At 47.0% G+C, this 13,763-nt stretch overlaps 1 protein-coding gene across 1 annotated transcript in view; it reads right to left on the bottom strand.

Annotated features, from left to right (window-relative positions):
• Positions 1–13,763, bottom strand: part of CREB3L2 (cAMP responsive element binding protein 3 like 2) — a 125,802-nt gene that overhangs the window by 34,092 nt on the left and 77,947 nt on the right. Inside the window, exon 3 of the mRNA XM_003420222.4 lies at positions 2,594–2,769. Within this exon, the coding sequence (XP_003420270.1) occupies positions 2,594–2,769 (176 nt within the window). The remainder of the gene's footprint in view (positions 1–2,593; positions 2,770–13,763) is intronic.

The raw sequence follows: 13,763 nt of genomic DNA, 5'->3' as shown, positions 1-13,763 counted from the left end.
TGGGTCACCGAAGGGTTAACACAAAGAACAACGGGGAAGAAACAGGCTGAAGAGCTCCTGGGTCATCTGCGTCTTCCTCTCAGAAAGCCTGGCTTCTCTGGGGCTGCTTCCTGGAAGGGAAGTCACCTCAGTCTGTCACCCTCCCCTCGTCTCCGAAGCCTGCAACGCCCCTGATGGAACCCTAACCAGATGCACCGAGTCAGCTACGACTCATGGTGGCCCCAGGGCGTGTCGGAGTAGAACTGTGCTCCATAAGGTTTTCAATGGCTGATTTTTTTTTTTAAGTAAACCACCAAGCCTTTCTTCTGAGTGTTTGTGAGGGGACTCGAACAGCAAACCTTTCAGTGATGGGACCTTATAAACCCTAAAATGAAAAACCCAAGGCTCACTTGTCAGTGCCTCTAACTATTGTTTTTATGGTGACATAAAGGTATTTTATCCTGAAATCTTCTGGTAAATTTTGTAAAGGGTTTTTCCTGCACCAGGGATTGGGTGCACCAAGCCATGTCATCTCTAGCTTTCTAATGACTGATGACATCTAACCCTGACGTACCCCGTAGGGGAAGGAGAAAAGCATCTGGCCCATAGATAGGTACCAAGTCCATGCCCCTGACCTGTGTTAGTCACATACTGTAGGGTAATACTATTCAGCTATACGCATCCCCTCCCTAATGGAATCAGCTTTGCTCTTCCCCGAAGCATGCTGGGGATGAATTCGGGATGGACTTGGGCTAAGGTACAAGGCCGGAAGTGGACTGACTGGGCCAAGGCCAAAGAATGCCTCAGCAATGGGAAGGAAAACATCTGGGCCTGGACATGAAGTCCCCAGGAACACTGACTGCTCGAGGACATGAGAGAAAAACAATAAGCCTTGGTCCCAACTGGAATGGTATATAGGCTTGTGTCCCTTGCTAGGTGGTTGCGGAAAATACTCCAGCCAGCCGCCACTGGAGAGCAGCTACTTGCCCATTTCAGTAAGTTGCCCTGAATAAACTCATTAATCTGGAAAGGGCTAGGGGTCAGTTCTGCAGATTATCTGCCAGCACGCACAGTGAGGTTCTTTCCTTGCTGGGGCTGTCCTCTGACACATAGTTAAAAATAAACTGAGCTAAAGTCCTGTGGGTGAGGTAAACTGTGAACACAGTTGCTAACGAAGGTTGGTGGTTCAAGATCACCCAGAGGCACCTCAGAAGAAAGGCCTGGAGATCTACTTCCAAAAAACCAGCCATTGAAAGCTCTGTGGAGCAGGGTTCTATTCTGACACACATGGATGCCATGAGTCAGAGCTGACTTGATGGAAACTGGCTTAAAGTCCTGTGGAACAAGAAGACTGACAAATACCCCAGGAGCCCAGCCCAACAGAGAGGCTCAGGTAGCTATTGGGAAAGGAACTCTAGTGGGCAACTGTAGAGATCTTTTGTCTACCACCCTTCATCTTCTACGTGAGTAGAATGTGGAGAGCACCAGAAGATCTGTGAACCCTTCCCAGACAGGCAGACTACCATTCCTGTCAGAGAAAATCTGACTTCAAGAACTTTAATGGAGTCGCTGTTTATAACTCCAGGCTCCGGACAAAAGGAACCTCAGACGGCTTTCCAACCCCTGTAAGAAAATGGACAACTATGATTCTGCTGGTCCCCTCCAAATGCTGCAGGAAGCAGAACTACAGCCTTGGAATCAAGCAACGGAGAACTTTCTGGTTTCTTACGGTAAGCTTTCTGAGATAAACATGCACAGATATAGAATAGTAAGGTTTACCTTTCAGATTTTTTTATATAACATTAAAGTGTTTGAGAACAGAGCTACTTCCTAAAGCAAGCCGTGCCTGTGGTGTAAACGAAATAAAAATTTCTGAGATCCTTATGAAAAGCTTTCTTTGGTTTCCAAGGGTAACACAATAACAACTAGTCGGGTGGGTGGCCCCTGAATTACGTAAGGGCGACCCAGCTCTACAGAGGAACATAAACTACTCTGAAGGAACTAGCATTCCCAACAGCCAAGCAGTACTTCTCTGTACAATGCCCAGAAGCCACGATTGTGTATTCTTCAGAACAATTCCCTTCCCACTGGCTTAAAAATCAATCCCATGGGGAATATCTTTCACCAAGGATATTCATCATCTGTGCTTTTAATTTCATAACAGTGATCAAAGAAATAATGAAATCTGCTTTGCTACCAACTTATCTGGGCTGTGCTTGTAAAGGCAGTGATGGAATCGATGCAGAAAGAAGTCCACATTCTCTTGAGTAGACAGACAGATAGCTGCAACAGTTGACTCTGACTCACGGTGACCCCATGTGTGTGTCAGAGTAGAACTGTGCTCCATAGGTTTTTCAGTGGTTGGTTTCTCGGAAGTAGATCGCCAGGCCTTTCTTCCGAGGCACCTCTATGGATGGACTTCAAACTCCAAATTTTTGGTTAGTAGCCGAGCACTTTAATCATTTGCACCACCCAGGGACTCCATATATTGATATATATAAATAGAGATACATCTAGACAGCCGCTGGCTCCAGAAAGATTAAATGCCTTACTGGAGAACAAGAATCTCTATCTTTAGACCCAACCTCTTTATACGGAAGAAAATTGAGCATACCCCAGCGTTCATTTCCAGAGGGGGCTCCTCCTTTTCCAAAGGAGTGGAGATGGCTGTGATGGTCAGCGTGACAGAGGGGACAAGTCCTGGAGGCGGCTCATCCGTGATCGGCTCTGTCTTGATGGTCGTTGAAGAAAAGTCTGTAGACAGGAACCATTTTTCACTTTCCACTTCATCTACGGGAAAAAGACAGGCAGACATGTGAGCTTGCTCAGAGCACCAGGCAGAAGTCCAACCAATGTCCACTGGCTCTTCTCCTCAAAACAAGCTCCCACAAAGGGGAAAGAAATAAGAAGCATATGAGAGAGGGGAAGATGAGTAAAGACATGACGGACGAAGCAAGAATCGACATTTGCATCTGCTTGAGTGAGTATGCCTGGAAAACTCTGGAAAGAAACAGAAAAGAAGGAAACATGGCTCTCTGGGCAGGCCAGAAGGAGGATGGGCGGGTGGGGAATGGGATGGAAGGGAGAATGTATACCTTTTGGTTTTTAAGCCAAGTGAATGTAACTACTCAAAAATAAGTTAACAATACATTTTAAATCAATTTAAAAATAAGAAAGGAGCAAATGGTTGGTACCCAGGGCCCCAGCACCAAAGATCTAAGGCAATGGTCAGTAGGTTTCCATCTTCCTCCCCGTGCAGAGTTTTTTATTTCCCCATTTTCCCTTCTCACTCCATCTTCTGTCCTCCCTATGCCCCCGCCTAAGCCTTAAACCTGACCCAGGCTTCCTGATCAATGCACCTCGTGCGCACCCCCACCCGTCTGTCTGTGGAGGCTTGAGTGTTGCTGGGATGTTCAACAGGTTTCATCGGAGCTTCCAGACTCAGACAAACCAGGAAGAAAGGCCTGGTGATGTACTTCCAAAAATCAGCCAGTGAAGAACCTCTGATCACGACAGTCTGATCCGAAATCGCTCAGGACCAGGCAGGGTTCCCGTCCGTTATGCACGAGGTTACCATGAGTTGGGGCCGAGCTGATGGCAGCTAACAACATCAACAGACTTCCAGAGACTTCACCCAGCACTCTGGGAAACCTAACAGGCAGGCAAAGCTGCCCCACTGCTGAAGTGGACTGAGAGCTCGTCCAGGAAAAGGGCCACCGCCTGGGCCTCACAGGCTGTTATTGATTACCACCGGCCTGGGGGTAGCAACAAAGCAACAGATGAATAGACTGAAGCACCGCTGTTACTGAATGCAGGCTCTTCTGGGAGTCTAACCTATATCATGTTATTTCTTACCAAATTCCTTTACAACAAAGAGCTCAGCATGAAGAGCCCTGGTGGCGCAGTGGGTAAGCGCTCGGCTGCTAACTGAAAGGCTGGTGGTTTAAACCCACCTGCTGCTCCACGGGAAAAAAGACCTGACAATTGGCTCCCATAAAAATTACAGCCTAGAATGCCATACGGGGCAGTTCTGCTCTGTCACATGGGGTCCCCACAACAGCTGAGAACAGCCCTGGCAAGCAGGCAGGAGAACAGGAAAGGAGAAGACAAGCAACAATTACCCCAAGGAGGCTGCAAATAGGCACCCGGCAAGAAAAAACAAGCCTGCGGCCCCCCAAGTCAGCATTTCTTACCTGACAGCAGTTTTGCTAACACACAGCTAGAGTTTAGCAAAGACATGCCCCCGGCTTTATGAACACATTCAAGCGCGCAAACCACACGCTTATGGAAGCACTACTGGCCTAGGGAGCCAAAAGCATCCACACGATAAAATTATTTGACACACGAATTTGACTCTCATTTTCCTAGACAAAGTACTTAAAGATCTTCAGGAGCCCTGGTGGCACAGTGGGTAAGCACTCGGCTGCTAACTGAAAAGTGTGCGGCTCAAACCCACCAGCTCCACAGGCGAAAGCTGTGGCAGTCTGCTTCTGGGAATATTTACAGCTTTTTAGGAGCCCTATGGGGCAATTCCACCCTTTCCTGTTGGGTCCCAGGGATTGGAATCGACACACGGCAACAGGTTAAACATCATTCAGAGCTGCTGGGAGTGAGAGAAGGGTAGGTCCAGAAGCTAAAAACTGAAGTTCACAATTATTAACACTTTATTTTATAAGCAACTTCCTTCAAGCACAGAAAAAGTCAGATTTGCATTCACAAAAAAAAAGACCCTTAAGTCCAATTTATATGCAACTTAATGAATTATCCCAGCCCCAGCCGGGCTTGTTGGTGGAGAATGTTTTGCTTCTAGAAGCAGTTCTCTGTTGAGAGGGTGGTGTGAGGGACGAGGGTCTACCGACAAGCTCTCGGCTCCACTGTAGGGCTCCACTGCAGGACGCCCTGTTGTGGGGAGGGCAGGGAACAAAGAGCTTTCTGATGGAGATGGAGGAGCAGACCACGCTGAGCTGGCTGAGCGGGCTGAGCCGGGAGGGATTCCGCCAGCCACAGGGGCTCTGTCTTACTTAGCGGACAGGCAAACCACAGGTAGATGGCTTTAACCAACAGAAACTTACTCTCACAGTCCAGGAGGCTAGAAGTACTAATTCAGGGCACCTCAGGGGAAGGCTTTCTCTCTCTGTCGGCTCTGGGGGAAGGTCCTTATTATCAATCTTCCTGGGTCTAGGAGCTTCTCAGCACAGGGATCCCATGTCCAAAGGACATGCTCCACTCCTGGCTCTTCTTTCTTGGTGGTAGGAGGTCTGTCTCCTCTCTGCTCACGTCTGTCTTTTGTATCTCAAGAGAAATTGACTCAAGATACAACCTAATCCTATAGATTGTGTCCTGCCTCGTTACCGTAACTACCTCTAATCCTGCCTCATTAACATCATAGAGACTAGGATTTACAACACACAGGAAAATTACACCAGATCACAAAATGGAGGACAACCACACAATACTGGAAATCATGGCCTACCCAAGTTAACACACATTTTAGGGGGACACAGTTCAACCCACAACAGGCACCCAGCACAGCTTATAGTGACACAACTGGACCAAGAGTCAAAAGAAGATTCTGGCACCTCTCCCAAAAGGAGCTGAGGAACTAGAAGACTCTGTCACCTAAAAGGAAGACACATTTGAGGGAGGGCTGGGGACAAGAGAGCACAGATCATGCTTTCTCCACTCAGCCACCATCTGCTGATGCCTCTGTGGATCCTGAGAAACACTCAGTTCTCCAAGTCAACCACACGTACACACACCCTGTCCCAGCTGAGCAAGAGCTGTCCCTGGCTGAGGCTGGAAGTGGGGAGGGGGGAAAGGAACGGAGCCTCAGCACATATTAACATGAAAAGGAGGCAGCATCCCAGAGAACAAGAGCACAGGATCACCAGGGAATCGAACAGCACGCGAGAACCCCTGGCCTTTTTCTTAAGATTGTTGTAATAAAACATAAGTCACAAGGCAAGCAAAGGAAAATGCAATGGCATAAATACAAAATTAAAGGTTGTAAAAGGAATACCACAGGTAGATATGGCTTTAACCAACAGAAACTTATTCTCTCACAGTCCAGGAGGCTAGAAGTACTAATTCAGGGAACCTCGGGGGAAGGCTTTCTCTCTCTGACGGCTCTGGGGGAAGGTCACATATTCATGATATAGATCAACACGATTTATATTCTTAACACTCAGTGACCATTGCTACAGAGGTACAGCCTACAGTTATTGCTGTATTAGGGAGTGGGGGTGGGAAGGACCAGCTCCAACACCTCACCTACGACATATGTGAACTCTTCCCAGAGTAAACAGCAGGCGGCAGCAAAACGAGAAGAATGGTGCGAGACAGTGTGGGAGCCGGCCCACGAAGGGAGAGAGCTGAGCGCCTTCAAGCAAGAGGCTTCCTGGAAGAGTGAGGTGCCTCCAGCCACTTGTTGGCAGAGCTAGGCTTACTGACCCACAGAGCAAGAGAGCTGGGCACCTCTGAGCTGAGGCCTACTGGCAGAGGAAGTACCTCCGGGCACTTATCAGTAGAGTTAAATACCTTTGTAACACTTGCCTGAGCAGGGCAGAAGCCGGGCTGCGCCAAAAGGCCTGAAGGGCTGACAGACCAAGGAACTAGGAAGCAGAAGCTGAAGAGACAAGGAGCATGGGAAACAGAGCTGCCTCAGTCTCAAAAGGTAGGGCCATGACCTCTGGGGTCTCAAAGGGTGGGGCCATGGCCTCTGGGGTTTCAAAGGGAGGGGCTGTGGCTTCCTAGGTTTCAAAGAGTCAGATCTTCACCAACTCATTTCTGGAGTGTGGGGCTGTCATCTACAAGGACCAGGGGCATGGGGCCAGATCTGCTGCCCAAACCTAAAAGGGTAGGGCTGCCATGCCCAAGGAGCAGAAGAACAGGGCCTGTGAGGGCCAAGGGGCTAGGGTCGTGTTGCCACTCAGTTGGACTAAGACTGAATTGCATCAGTGGCTCCAGTTCTTTACTTTTCCCCCCTGCATGTCCTTTCCACATGGCTTTGCGGAGCTCTCCTCCCACCGTGGGCCAATCCCTACCCTGGGCTGCGCCATGTGATTTGTTTTGTGCAATGGATGTTAGCTTCTTAACACAAGTACAGTCTTGAAATGCTCTTGCCCTACTGGACTTATGCTCTCGTACTTCTGCCACCACCATGAGAAGGATGTGCCAGGATAACCCACTGGTCCCCGGGGAAGGATGACAGACGCAGAGAACACAGCCACCCTCAGATGTGCCTCACCAAGATCAGCCAACCCTCAACCAGCCTTATTTAGACATGTGAATGAGTCTAGCTGAACCTGGCAGGATCACTCAGCCAAACCCCACCTAGATCAGCTAGCCCCCAGCCAAGAGGAAGACATGTAAGCTGCAATAATAAATGGTTGTTGTTTGAAGCTACCTAGTTCTGGGGCTGTTTGTTATGCAGGAACAAAACTAACTGATACAATACAGTTGAATGCATGAAGAGGAAATTAAATCCACCTATCAGAACCTACTGCAACAAAATTTGCACCTATTTGCCAACGTAACTCTTCTAAACTGCCAGCTGTAAAACATGGCAATAAATTTTTGTGGATTGACAGGCTAGTTCTACCAGTTACAATATAAAATAAATGGCTTCAGGTAAAGAAAGTCAAGCCAGTAACAATAACTAGCTTGGTGAGAACAACATTTCAGTAGCAGCTGAAGTGAGAAAAGTGCTCTCATTCTAAACTACTGGCTGTTGCTTGTACTCTGTCCCCCAGTGGAAATAAATACCAATCAGAAAGCAAAATAACAAATGTAACCTATGAGATCATGGGCTAACAGGGTGGAGCGAACAGAAACGAGGAAAACATGTATTATCATTTTTCCACATGACCTTATTTTTACAGTTCAATTTACTGACAAGAAGACCAGTAGGGCCACCATGGCTCAGAACTGGAATGATCCCTGTGATGTTTGAGTTATTGCCCAACTACAAAAGCCGAGAGTCAGGGGGCACTCTACAATCCACACCCTCTAATTTCTAAAACTTGAAGCTCATATCTGAAGAGAGAAAAAAAAATATTTCTAAAAAAAAAAAAAAAACAACCAAACCTGTTGCCGTGGAATGGGTTCCATTTACACGCATTTTAAGTTTCATTTCAGAAACAAAAAAAAAGCATCACCCAGTAAGGGTGCTAGCGTAGACTGTGGGGAGTAAGAACCACCACCATGTCATGTGATTTCATTTAAACAGCTTCTGATCGAAGGTCAGACCCAACTGCCTCATTTCCTCAGCATCACACTTAGCTGTCAGCCAGAAAATAAAAACCAGGCCACTGTCTCGTGGTGATGAGCAAGCTTTCACACCCAAGGACAAAATGTACCAGCTGCGAGCAGTGGGGTTAGACATCAAGGTGGACAGAGAGACAAAGAAAGAGAGTCAAAGCCAAAGCAGGGGCAACACCAGAACGTGGATCCTGAACCATTTCCGCGTGCCAAGCACAGAGAGCTGCATTAAAGGGATGGGATTCTCGGGAAGGAACAACAACCACCAAACACTTGAACTTTCAATTGTAGGTTGGCAGTCTTAATAAATAAGAAATATATATATGTATATTTTATGTATATATAAGAAAGGAGCCCTGGTGGTACAGTGGTTAAGCACTCAGCTGCTAACCAAAAGCTAGTAGGGTACAGCAGTTAATCTCCAGAGTTAAACTGCCAGTGGTGTGATCTTGTGCCTGTTGTTTAGGATACACCTCAAAAGGTTACTTTTAGGGTGAAATGTATTCATGCATGGAAAGCTTTTAGGACAATGTCTAGCACACAGTAAGCACTCTTAAATACATGTGTGTGTGTGTGTGTGTGTGTGTGTACACACACACACACACACACACAAACCCGTAGCTCTGAGCTGATTCCAACTCCTAGCGACCCTATAGTACAGAGTAGGACTGCCTCATAGGGTTTCCAAGGCTGCCATCTTTCCAGAAGCAGACTGCATGTCTTTCTCCTGCAGAATAGCTGATGGGTTCCAACCGCTGACCTTTTGATTAGCAGCCGAGTGCTTAACCGCTGCACCACCAGGAAAGCATAACGTAATTGCAAAAAAGGGTAATGAATACTGAAATAGCATAAAGCCCAGCCCCAAGCTTCAGACAGGACAATGCTCCTCTGCTCAGCCTACCCAGCCACGGCCAGGGTCGTTCTTCTGCCAGGGGACCCAGCTACTCTGTAGGCAGATGTGAACGTGTCTTCCTTGCCTAGCTGAACCACCTCCTCTAAGGTGGTTCAAGGAATGCTCTCATCAACAACTCACACTAAACCTGCTGAACCTACAGCATGCATCCCTCTGGCCTCCCTTTCACATCCCACTTCCTCGGAACATTTCAACATGAAGACCTAAGAACTCCACACTGCAAAGCAGAAGCCCGAGTCACCTCCGACTCGTCTCTACCCTTTGCTCAGCACACCCGATCATGCGCCAATCCCACTGCGGGTTCCAGCTGAACATCCTCAACTCCGCTCTTTCATCCGTATCATATGCCCTCCTTATACACCTCCCCGCTCTGGCATCATCAGCCCTGAGACCTTAGGGTCTTCTGCTACCACGTAGCTATCAAACTGGGGTCCTGCCCTCCATCCGGCTGTCCCATTCACCCCAGGTCCCGTTACACCTGCAGCATCTGCTCCTCGCCAGCTCACAGACTATGTTTCCACTTCCAACTCTGAACATAGCTCCATTGACCCAGAGTGTCAGTGCTGACCCAGCCATCCCTCATCCCCCTAGATACCCGGCTAGAGCAATCAGAAGGCAGATGAGCAGCAAAAACAGACCAGGCTTACTGGTCTGAGGCTGGAGAAACTCCCAAGAGTATCCCCCTCACCCAATACCCTTTTAACTCAGTACTGAAGTCACTCCCGAGGTTCACCCTTCAGCCAAAGATCAGACAGGCCCATAAAACAAAACGAGACTAAAGGGGCACAGCAGCTCAGGAGCAAGGACTAGAAGGCAGGAGGGAACAGGAAAGCTGGTAATAGGGAACCTAAGGTCAAGAGGAGGAGAGTGTTGACATGTCATGGGACTGGCAGCCAATGTCACAGAACAATATGTGTATCACTTGTTTAATGAGAAACTAGTTTGCTCTGTAAATATTCATCTAAAGCACAATTTAAAAAAAAAAAAAAAAGGAAGATGAGTAGAATTTATGCTCCGGCTCTACCCTCTCCAGGCTTGGAACCTCCATGGTTATAGTACCTAATTCTATCCTAAATAAAGGTACCCATGCATAGTGCCGGAGCCCTGATGGTGCAGTGGTTAAGCGCTCAGCCACTTACCAAAAGATCAGCAGTTCAAACCCACCAGTGGCTCTTCAGGAGAAAGACACGGCAGTCTGCTTCTGTAAAAATTCAGAAAAACAAAAAAGCAAACCCACTACTCCCCAGTGATTCTGACTTATAGCGACCCTATGGGACAGAGTAAAACTGCCCCAGAGGGTTTCCAAGGCTGTAATCTTTCTCTCAGATCAGCTGATGGGCTGGAACTGCCAACCCTTCAGCTAGCAGCTAAGTGCTTAACCACTGCACCTCTGAGGCTTCTTCTGTATAGATTACAGCCTTGGAAACCCTATGAGGCAGTTCTACTCTGTCCCATAGGGTCGCTACGAGTCGGAAGTGACCCAACAGCAATGGGTTTGGTTTTGTTTTTGGCGTGGGTGCTGCCAATGCTGTAACAGACAACTTCTTTATTAGCATATTTTGTGCCTATGTCTGCTGATATCGCTTATTATTTTTTAACTTTGTCACCATCTTGGAAAATGGGGGCCATGTCTAGCTCTCCATGGGCAGTCCTAGTCCAGAACCACTGAGCTCCCCTAGAGGAGGAAGACTGAAGTTACAGAACGAAGCATACACATGTCTAGCATCTCAATTTAATCACAAAGGATCAGAACTGAAATACAGTAACTCACAAAGACACCCTTCATGTGGCCAGGAGTAAGACTTGGTCTTTCAAAGTGAGGTCTTTTTTTCCTCAATCACAGCAAAACAATTCCCACAGTTTCCACATTTTACTTGGCTGTTTCTGCAGCTTATCTCTTTTTAACATTTTTGTTTTATTATTATAGGACAGGACGCCCTGCTTAGCATCTGGTTAGCAGCCTCCATTTCGGGGAGAAGGATGAGCTGGGTTGTCTTTCGAGTGGTATTAAAGGGCGAGCCCACGCCCCTCGGGCTGGCTCTGGGGACTGCTCAGCTGCATGGAGTCGGTTAGCTCTAGTGTTTCAGGGAAGGCTACGGTCAAGTTCAGCTCCAAAGACAGATGATGCTATGCAACCTTAGACGAGTGTTTCCTATCGTTTGTTTGGCTGACTCTTGGGAACCTAAAGGAAGTTATAAATGCTCTCACCAGAAAAATTAACAAATGCAGACGGCCCGAAATTTTGTGTACAATTAATTGTAGGGGCCCACAGTCCATGTGAGGTCTGTGATAGGATGACAGGCTAAGAATACCTACATTTTCCTTATATGATTGGCCTGGGGTTGAAGGAGGGGAGGGGAGAGAAGGGAGAGTGCATGGTAGGATGGAGGGGAAAGGAGAGAAAAGGGGAAAAAAGGAGAGAGACAAATTCTGAAAAATGAGGAGAAAACCTACACTTGTATGACTTTCTTTCAGGCTGAGAAGCAATTACAGTAGAATTGCATTTAATCTAAGAAACAGTGGACAGGGAGATCTGAATCGCTGGCCTGCCCAGGTATAATGAAATACTCACCATCTGTTACTGGAAACAAGGGCTCCTAGTTTTGCTCATCATAATACAGGAGATAAAGAATATTAAGTGCAAAGCACACCACTCCTTTTAATGCCAACGACTTACAACTGCCTAAAGAACAAACTTGCTCCTCCATCAGGGAGGTCGGCTGCTTTGATGGACACTTGCCTTTGGGAGAGATCCTTCTAGATTGGTCCCCCGCCCAAGGGGATAAATTTATTCTGTTTCCAAACAGCTGCCCATCCACAAAACTCAAAAGAAATCATTGCCGAGCTAAGACCTAGAAAAAGCTCTACTGGGCAAGTTCCTCATCCATTAATCCATTCATTCATGCCACCCGGCTTGGACTTCACCATCCCAAACTGTCGTTATCTCAGGCATATTACCCACCTCTTATGAAAATGCTCTAGCCGGCAGAGAAAGGCAGTTTTTACTCAGAGAAAACATTGGCACTTCAACAAGATAAACTATGAATCAGAAACCCTCTGCAAAATATATCCCGCTGGACCTGTTCTCAGCAAATGCCCTGCAGGACTGTTGCAGAGCTGGGTCTATAAACAGAACAAGGCATCCACTGGGGAAACAGAACGGCGTACCCTTTGGCCTCATGACAAGAAAGGCTTCAATGATTAGTTCTCCCCAGACTATATTGCTGGCATATGTGATGCCCATGAGTTTTTTCTGTCACATTTATATTGATTAGACTTAAAAAAAAAAACTAGGGTCATCATGGAAGAAGAAGAGACACTGGACTTCTGGAAATCAGTTTACATGCAATCATTTCATGAAGTATCTGGTTTTAGAAGACTCAGTGTCCTGGCCCTATGATCTCCATCTGCTTCCTTCCAACCTCCCCCCTGTTTAAACGCTACTCAATGCTTCAAGGCTATTAAGGATTGAATTTTGTCCCCCCAAAATATGTGTCACCTTGACTAGGCCACTGTTCCCAGTATTGTGTGGCTGTCCACCGTTTTGTGATCTGATGTGATTTTCCTACGTGTTGTAAATCCTACCTCTATGATGTTAATGAGGCAGGATTAGAGGCAGTTATGTTAACAAAGCAGGACTCCATCTACACGATTAGGTTGCATCTTGAGTCAATCTCTTTTGAGATATAAAAAAGAGAATAAAGCACAGAGTGGGATCTCATGCCACCAAGAAAGTAGTGCCAGGAGCAAAGCATGTCCTTTGGACCAAGGGTCCCTGCACTGAGAAGCTCCTAAACCAGGGAAGATTAATGACAAGGACCTTTCCCCCAGAGCCGACAGAGAGAGAAAGCCTTCCCCTGGAGCTGGTGCCCTGAATCTGGACTTCTGGCCTCCTAAACTGTGAGAGAATGAACTTCTGTTTGTTAAAGCCATTGGTTGTGGTATTTGTTATAGCAGCACTACATAACTAAGACAAAGAACCAATTAAAACTCTGCCTCTTTCTTTCAACTGTTCCTGAGATCACCAACAGGAATGCCCTGTCCTCAACTTCCACAGCTTCCTTTTCTCTTGTCCATTGCTCACATTCTGGTGAAGGATTATTTGGGTACATGGCGTTTACACTGGACTACGAGCTACTGATAGGCAGGATATAAGTTTTACTGTTGTGTCCCACAAGTACCTATGACAGCACCTGACACACCGTAAGTATCAACAAACACATGCGGAGGTAAAGGGAAAGTTAGTCCGCCTAGGTTGTTTAGACTATCTCCAACCTGCATAGTCTACAATGGCAAGGCTGTTGAGTAGCTGACTATTCTACAGATGTTGTCTTAATGCAATGTGTTGTTGTTGTTAGCTGCTGTCCAGTTGGCTCTAACTCCAGGCAAGCCCGTGTATAACATAACAAAACGTGGCCCAGTCCTGCAGCATCTTCACAATTGCTGGAATGTTCGAGTCCATTGCTGTAGCCACTGTGTATGCGACACAACCTAGGGGAATCATCTTCCAGCACTATACTCGACAATATTCTATTGTGACCCTTGGGGTTTTCATAGACAAATTTTCTGAAGTAGATTGCCAGACCCCTCTTCCTAGTCTGCCTTAGTCTGG

Source organism: Loxodonta africana, chromosome 8 (assembly GCF_030014295.1).
Source record: "Loxodonta africana isolate mLoxAfr1 chromosome 8, mLoxAfr1.hap2, whole genome shotgun sequence".
Classification (NCBI taxonomy): Eukaryota; Metazoa; Chordata; class Mammalia; order Proboscidea; family Elephantidae; genus Loxodonta; species Loxodonta africana.
The sequence above is the reverse complement of the archived record's forward strand: the minus strand, read 5'-3'. Positions and strand labels throughout refer to the sequence as shown.